The sequence below is a fragment of the Pinus tabuliformis genome, chromosome 4_1 (genome assembly GCF_031772625.1).
Source record: "Pinus tabuliformis cultivar Carrire ecotype Pingquan chromosome 4_1, CPIR1, whole genome shotgun sequence".
Classification (NCBI taxonomy): Eukaryota; Viridiplantae; Streptophyta; class Pinopsida; order Pinales; family Pinaceae; genus Pinus; species Pinus tabuliformis.
Window position 1 is genome coordinate 845,127,108 of NC_142303.1, and position 9,123 is coordinate 845,136,230.

Consider the following 9,123-nt stretch of genomic DNA (forward strand, 5'->3'; position numbering starts at 1 on the left):
TTTTCACTTGAAATACCAGCTTAAAAGACAGCTGAATGCTTTCTTGTTGTGGAGATACTAGCACCACACCTGCTCCTGCAGTCTCCTTGGAACATGCCCCATCAAATAACATGTCTCAAACCTGACCTGCTTGCTCTTCCTCGACCTGAACATTTGGTTTCCTGATCTGCATTACGGCCTTCTGAGATTCTTCTATTTATAGAATACATGCTCCAAAATCAGTGTCCACTGCATATATGGGATGACTGGTAGGATTCTTCTCATCACTAGTGATGTATGCCAACTATGCTTCCCTATACAACCTCCTACTTTCTCCTCCAAAAATTTGGACAATGGCATAAGAAAGATCATTCTGTAATGTCCCACCTAGTCTCTTAATCCATCCTCTGGACAGCAGCATGCCAAACTTAGGAGGAACATCTGCTACCACAATATCCATCACCATGCTCTTCATGGGCAACTGAGTTAAGGTAGTGGCTAGGTCTTTAATCAATCCAAGACATTTTACCTTCCTTGAATCAAAAGAAAACAAATCATGATAGGATCTAGTGATATCAAGGCCCAACTCTTCCATGACAACTTTAGACATTAAATTGTGGTTGGCCCCTGTGTCTAGTAGGAAATTATGGAGGATTTTATCATGAATGGTCAATGATACATAAAAATATGGAGAATTATTATCAGCAAGTTCAATCATAGGGCTGAGCAAAACTGCAGGCTTGTCGTCTTGCAAATTAACAGAGTCTGTGGAGGCTTGTTTGGCTTCTAGCTCAAGGGCTTAAAGAATAGGCTTCCTAAATAATTTACTCTTCACCAACTCAACTGGAGGCACGGATATTTTCAATTTTTGAACTTCTGACTCAAAGATGAAAGAGGAAGATGACTTATCAGAACTTTTTACCTCTTGAACTGGAGCCTTGAGGATGACTGGATCAGCTGCTGGTCTTTTCTTCTTGATATTCTAAGATTATGCTTGAACAACAACTCCATGGGCAGAATCTCCTCTGATATTCTTTGCATTCGACCTTAGGTTATATCTTTGCTGCTACTCACTAGTTTGTAGAACAGCTCCTCTGTCCCACTCCTGATTGCTTTGCTCTTGCAGCAATGATTGTTCATACTCAGCCAATGTCAAAAATACAGTGTTGTCTTTATCTTCCATACAATGAATTTCATCCTCATCTTCTTCAAATTGTTCTTCCTCCATGGCTACATTTTGGAAAGGAGCTTTGACCTTCTGATATTCTTTTGAATATTCACCCCTCTGCATTATTTTTAACTGTTCATTTGCTCTTCTAAATGGACTTGGGTTTCTTGGAGCAAATGTGTTCTGATGCCTTATTTTTCCTGAGTTCTGTTCAACCTTTAGCTTAGAAATTTCAACAGCCAATGACTCAATCATCTTAGTCATTTTATCTAATTTGGGGTCTGATGATGATGCAGAGGAAGTATATGCCTAATTTCTCTGCCTCCTCCTGTCAGCTTGACTTTTATGCTTCTCTACAGCCATGATATTAGATTCTACTTCTAGAGCTGCATCCTGCATGTCTGCCAGCATAGCACATCTTCTTTCTCTCAATAATAGGCAGAAATCAAAGTCAAAAGCATTGGAATAAGTGAGTTTGGTAGAGGTAGGAGTAGGATTTACCTCAGCTGGTATCTTACTATACATTCGATTGAATCTTTTATTAAAATCAGGTATGGATTCACCATTTTGCCTCTTCAGATTACCAAACTCAGTATGATAATACAACAAGTCCTTTTTATCTCCCCATTACTTCAAAACTGCATCATCTAATGCTTCAATTTCTGTTATAGATCTCTAGGGAAATTCTCTAAACCACTTCCTAGCCTCTCCATTAAGGCTCTGGACAAAAACTCTCATCCACACATCATTTTCACTTATATCCAAATTATCAGCATAAATCTTGATAGCTATGGCAACTCTCATCCATAGTTTCTCCCTCCCATTCACTAAATCTTGATAGCTATGGCAACTCTTGGGAAGGCCCAGAAGGGCTAAGGTTACAAAGTCTTCTTTAGGGACATAAACAATGACCCCACCAAGTTCATCTCCACATTGTGTAAACTTGCTCAGATACTGCAGAATTGTCTCATTCTTTTGCATCTTGATACTTCGAAGTTTATCCTCGAACAGTAGCTTCCTGTGGTCACTACTATTCTTGAACAATTATGTCAGTGCTTTCCACATTGCAAACAATTTTATTTTTTTTTATTAATTTTTTTTTTTTTTATGGATATTCGAGACAATATGATCTCGTACTCCCTCCAAGATTATTCTCCTTACCTTTTCTACATCTTTCTTCCACTTAGCAAGGTTATGGGCATCAGATGTGTGTGGTTTTGCAACATCTGACTTGATGTATTCTACCAACCCATTTTCATCCAATGCTACCTCCATTCATTCCTTCCTTGTAACAAAATTAGAGGTGCCTTCCAAGGCATACTCTAGCCTTAGTCCATTGAAGGCCATCTTCTCAACTCTGAAGAAATCTTGCTACACTGAACTTCAAATTTGAATCTTTGAGAAACAACTTCAAATTTCCTACTCTAATGTGAATCCAACTCTGATACCACGTAGAAATTAGGTTGTAGATTTGAAACTTCTCATGAAGTTTTAATCAAAATCACAAGACACAAACCTACACTATTTCTTTGAGGACATTAATTCACAATTTAGAACAAAAATCTCAGACATGCAAGAAGAAATAACACACATGCAACAAGTATTTTTATCTGGGGAACAAAATCTACTAAAAACCATAATGCCTGCTTGCATTAATAAAATGAATAGAGATGTATTACAATTTCTTTGTTCAACTGAGCTCACCCTGCAAGTGGACAACCTATCTCTCTGCTCACTAAAGGCCTTTGACCTAGACTTAGTGAAATTTTTCCACGACTTGAGCTCCTATTTCCTTGTGTTGTTCCTTGAGGAAGTAGCCCCTATTATTTGGGAAATTCTTCTAATTGAATTGTGCAATTCCTTAGGTTGATCATCTGACTGCATGCAACACCTGTACACTCAAGATTAGTCTACAACTGATGTTACACTACCTTGGAATCTCCACCTCAACTAGGTAACTAGAATTCTCTGCATGCACTAGCTATTTTAGGCTATTGATCAGTTAACTGGATGATCGCTGAGTTTCACTGAAGTTCCACTGCCTACTTGACCTTCCACTAGTTCCTCCAAAAGTTGGAGCTAGTTTAACTGAAAACAACCTGAAATAACTGACCTTAATTGCTACAAATTAGCAATCACGCTTGCAAAACTGAACTCTAACTTCTCCACCTCGAATTCACTAAGTAAACTAGGTGACACAAGCCATGTCACATAAGTTAACATCATCCAAGTTATCTGTTGAGGTGGAAATTCATTTTTTCTCAATTTAATCAAGGCAAAAAATTGAGAATTTCTTGCTACATTTTTCAACACTCTACTAATATGCAGAATTTAATTCACAATTTAGAACAATATTTAATGCACAATATTTTTATAGGGGAACCTAATTGGGAAAAACCCCTCAAGCCTCTTTGCATTAATCAGATGAATAGAGAATGTATTATAATTGCTTGCACACTTTGACACAACCTGCAAGTGAATAACCTCTCTCTACTTAATGATAAGTTATGACTCAAACTTAGTCAATTCCTTCCTGAATTAGCCCCTATTTTTTAGGAATTTTCCTTCAATTGATTGTGCAATTTCCCAAGGATTAATCATCTGACTACATGCAACACCTGTACACTCAAACTAGTTTACAACTTCTTGTTACACTGCCTTGAATCTCCACCTCAGTGGAGGAACTCGAATTCCTTGAATGCACTAGCTATTTTGAGTTGATTGATCAGTTAACTCCATGATCATTGAGTTAGATTGTTGTTGCATTGCACAACTGACAACTAGGAATAAATGACGTGGATTACTAAAATTTAGCAATCACACACGCTTAACTGAACTCCAAGTCCTTTAAATTTAGCAATCACACAGGCTTAACTGAACTCCAAGCCCTTTAAATAGAATTTACTGAACTAACTCATTGACAAGAGCCATGCCACACAAATTAACTACTTCTATGTTATCTTCTGATATGGAAATTCAAATTTTCTCAATTTGACCAAGTTAAAAGAAAATTGAAACTTTCTTGCTATACTTCTCCATAGTTCTCAAAAAAAAAAACTTGTAAATCATAATGATCCTAAATGGTTCCCAGTGAGGAAAAAGTTAAAAAAAAGACATATTTCATATCACCCGAAGATATTATAATAAAGTTGATGCAAGAAGATAATTTAATAAAGTTGATGCAAAAATAATTTAAAAGAGGTCAAAATCCTTCTTAGCTTCGTGCACAAAATAGTGTATTCTAACTCTGAGAAGTTATATATCAGTGGTTGATGCACATTAATAAGATATTTTGTACTGAATACTGCATAGAAAATCTTCATTGTTTGATAATATACAAAGTACAATATTCTACTGCTCCTATACTACATTCCTGTTATTAAAATGAAACAAAATAATCCAGTGATTTTCATAGTCAATATTGTAAGACAAAGCACAATCCCTCCTCGCAAGTCATTGCCTTTAGGAATCAAAAACTATTGTAAATGAGAGGGAGGGACATTGACTATGTCTTTGCCACAGATTATGTGCAACTTCACATGTGATAACATTGCCAGTGCTTTTGCCGGAGACAACATCGAACATGTAAAAAAATTTAAGTTGCATTGGAAAAAACAGTGGTTCTATTTCGCAAAATTTTGGTAAAAAAAAGGTAAAAATCATCTAAAGATCTTATGCATGTGTACAAGAATATCTCGTCTCACCGACTTAAAAAGAAAAAATAATTTCTTTTAAAGCAAATCCGTTAAAGTCAATCGTTTATGGCTGGCATAGAAATATATGACTATTAGGTGGATATATGAGCCATCACATTTTCATAAATTGAGTTAGGAAAAATTTCTTACAGAACTGTGACTAGTGACTATGTTTTTGCTTTTTTATTTTATTGGCTTTTGGATTGACGGTGTTATGTTTCTGATTTTTAACCTACGAGCTTCGGCGAATGAGTGCATTGTTAAAATACTCCTTGCGATAGGTCACTAATTTAAATCCTCCATAAATGCTTACTTACCAAAAAACTTATGCTTCTGCTTTTCAGTTACCATCGTTGCCTCTGCTTCTGGGCATATGTCTTCGTTGAGTAAGTAGATCTGACCTTACAAGATGAATTCCAGTAAGTATCTAGTTCTCCTTCCTCTCTATAGGGAAATGGCTCTAACCTGCTGTCCGCACTAGTAAACACAGCAAAGTCTCAAACTTTGTTTTACATGGAAAAAGAGATCCTAACAACAGATATTGTTCTGAAATTTATTAAAAGAAAAAATAAATCGCCACCAAACTTAATAAATAGTTATTTAATGTGAAGTTTAAAAAATTCCAAAATTCCAAAATATGATAACTTAGTAATCTTAAGAATAAGAAGGTATTTATAATAAAAACGATTCCTTATTTGATGCGTGGTCAATGAGAAAATCCAAAAATTGAAAAGATGCTGGAGTTACTTACGGGTAAGAAAGAACAAGATTTGTATTTGATACGAGACAACGAGAAAATTTAATGCGAAGATGCTGAATAATATGATTGGGTAGATTTATTTATTTTTATTTTTTTGAGTGGAGAGGTTTATGGAATTTGGAGGTTTATTTTACAATTTAGTGTGAAAAATGTATAAATATGTTTGTTTTACAATTTAATGTGAAGAAATGTATAAATATGTTTGTTTATAAGTAAAATAAAAATAAATTATGTTATACAAAGGATGGATATGTTGTAAAATAATTAGAAGTACAAAAAAGATGTTTAAATTTAATATTTTTTAAAAATATTTTAATGTTTTATATAAAAAAATTATTCAATATTGGTTATCAATAAAATATTTTAATACAAATTAATATTGATATATACTTAAAAATATATTAATAGTAAAAAAACTATGTTAATTTGTTTTGTAAAAAGTTTCAATGTATAAATTATGTAAAATGTTTTAATATCAATAAGTTTTTATGATTATTCTATATAACATTCAAAAATACAATTTAAACAATACAAAATACATTATATTTTACAATCTAAAAAAATTTTCCCATAAAAAATTTAATCCCGCCGCTCCACCTATGTTAAATCTGTACTTAAAATAAATCTATATTAATATTTACTAAAACAAATAAATTAATTAATTAATTAAATAAATAAAACTAAATAAATAAATTCATTATTAAAATTAAATTAATTAACAATATAATATTTAACACTTTGTTAATATTTATTATTCATATGAGCAAAATTATGTTACAACTAGTCCAGCCAAACTTAATCATACCACTCATCTCATAAGTACACTTAATCATCCCACTCATCTCAAAACTCGCTTACTTTAAACAAAACCAAAAAAAAAAACATATAAATGTCTTTAAAATATTATATGTGCGACGTTTGACACGTTGGTAGTATTCGACCGGATTACTCTCTGGGAAAATACGTAATATTTATCCGTCGCTGATCTATGGTATGACGTGTCTTAACACCATCCCGCTGACTCAGCATTCTTTTGTCCATAATCTTTATGCCCAACCCGGAGTCGCGACAAAATCCCCCCATTACAAATTCTGCGGTCGCCCAAGCTTTAGTTCAGTCGGCATTCATTCTCTCCATCAATCCAGCCGCTAAATAAATCTCCAATTACCCCCACAATCTACGCCATTTATTCATTATCAGGCAGTTGGTGTACCCTACGTTTGTCCAGAGTTCGATTATCACAATCCTGTATTCGCCGCTCATCTAATTTGCAACTGGTTTTTGCATACAACAATTATGGGATCCATGGCCTCATGCTTCCGGCACGGGCGGACGGACGCGGTGAGTCCCGACGCTATCAGGGTCGTCCACCTCAACGGCCAGTTGGACGAGTTTCCGGCGCCGCTTAGCGTCAAGCGAGTGCTGCAAAACTACCCCTGCCATTTCATGTGCTCTTCGCGTGATCTCTTCGCCGTCAATTGCCGCCCGCTGCAGCCCGACGAGGATCTCCAGGTGGGCGAGCTCTACTTTCTCCTGCCACTCTCACTCCTCGACTCCGACCTGTCGACCGAGAATTTAGTGGCCTTGGCGGCCAGGTTGCGCGCCGCCGCCAGAAAGAAGGTGTCCAGGGCGGCGCAGCGGAAGAGAGGCGCAGATTCGACTTGCGACCTCCCCGGCGAGGGGTGTAGTTCGATGGATGAAAAGTTTTTGCGGAGCTGCGATGATCCGGAGATGAAGATGGCATTTAGGGAGTACTTGATTTCCAAAAGCAGATCATGGAGTCCTCGCCTAGATACTATCCAGGAAACCGGCTTCTGTTGAGCCCATCTCTGAGAGTTTCTGCAATCGTAAATTGATTTTTCTGTTCGACATTTATTTGCTTCGATTCTCAAAAACAATTTGTATATTGAAACAAGTAACAATGAATTCGACAATTATCCAAATTTAGTACTTAATCTATTCTGGTTTTCCTTGTTCAAGCGGCGGTCATTTTTGAGTATTTAATAACTGTAACACTCTTCCATGAGGTCGATTTAATTGTTATGCCCATCGTACCTTTTTTCTTTCAAACAGGGGCAGTTAATTTGAAAGCTCTTTGCTCGAAATCAGTGAATATTTCTGGACTGTTTAATTGTTATGCCCATCGTACCTTTTTCCTTTCAAACAGGGGCAGTTAATTTGAAAGCTCTTTGCTCGAAATCAGTGAATATTTCTGGACTGTTTTAGGAAATCCACTGTGACGTTTATTCTTCCGTTTGCTATTTTTAGTTTAAGAATTTTATTATTAAAAATTTAGTCATGGATTTTAAAAACGAAATATCAAATAATAAAAATGGATTTTAAAAACGAAACATAAATTAATAAAAATTTAGAACTTTATTTTTATTTGTGCTTTGAGACAAATAGAATTTTACAAATGATGAGGAAAAATATGAGAATGAGTAAAATAAACTTAGAACTTAAGTGAAAGAAAATTGTTTTTAATAAAAACGATGAACGGAAAGAAGGAAACTTTCCTTTTTCGAAACAACTAACTGTCCTTTGCTTTTGGCAATTCGAATTTGATTCTCGCACCTATTCGATTTAAAAACTTGTAAAATGGAAAAGATGAAGAAAAATACAGACTACCTTCCTCCTTATCCAATGTAATTCTATTTCACATATGGTCTAAATTTTGAGGGCTTCTCACTAGTTGTTAATTTTCCACTATCACAAGTTGTAATTTTTGCGGAATCTCTAAAAAGTCGCATTATAGACAACTCCATAGTTTTATACTCTATTTTTAAATCTATTTTAATTTATAAATAAAATAATTTTTTAGTTTCGTTGATTTTAATCCAAATCAAAATTGGATAGTTATTTTAAAAAATTTTAATTTAAATTATTTAATCTGCATAATTTTTACTGTCCCATAAAATTTTCATGACATTAAATTTATTATGCATTCAAAAATATAATTTAAACAATAAAAATTTTTAAAACTGTATAGCTAGATTTTAGTGAATTTTGGTACAAATGGTTTTATATATATATTGAGTGGGCCTAATGGTTAAGAGCATATTTTTCTTCCTAAGAAGTCAAAAGTTCAAATCCAAAGAAGTATAGAGTATGAATACCTTAATAAACTTGGGAGTCAAATAACTAGATCAAAAATAACGACAATATATAATTAAAATTTTTACTATTTAAATATATTTAATAATAAAAATATATATATTTTTAAAATATAAATATATATCTTTTTAAAAATATATGAAGTTATCATATTTTTTTAAATATGATTAAGCAGTTTATTATATATAAATATTTAATATTAATATTTTTAATATTTAAAGATATTTAATAATAAAAAGTATATGTTTTTCAAAAAAAATATAAATTAAAATTTAGAAAAAAAAAATTATAAATTTATTTATTTTTCTTTTTAAAATTAACAAATATTTAAAATTCAAACATTACATTGGACTTGAATAAAAGGAAATCATTAAAGAAAATCAAATAATTAATCATCCTATAAATTT

At 33.5% G+C, this 9,123-nt stretch overlaps 1 protein-coding gene across 1 annotated transcript; it reads left to right on the forward strand.

The window, feature by feature from the left end:
* Positions 1-6,754: 6,754 nt before the first annotated feature.
* On the forward strand, positions 6,755-7,458 carry LOC149178863 (uncharacterized). The gene has a single exon (XM_089423731.1). The coding sequence runs from the start codon at positions 6,899-6,901 to the stop codon at positions 7,421-7,423; it is 525 nt and encodes a 174-aa protein (XP_089279857.1). The 5' UTR covers positions 6,755-6,898; the 3' UTR covers positions 7,424-7,458.
* The last annotated feature ends 1,665 nt before the right edge of the window (positions 7,459-9,123 follow it).

Bases quoted from the DNA above. Each gene is read 5' to 3' on its own strand.
- LOC149178863 (XM_089423731.1), top strand. From the start codon at position 6,899: ATGGGATCCATGGCCTCATGCTTCCGGCACGGGCGGACGGACGCGGTG.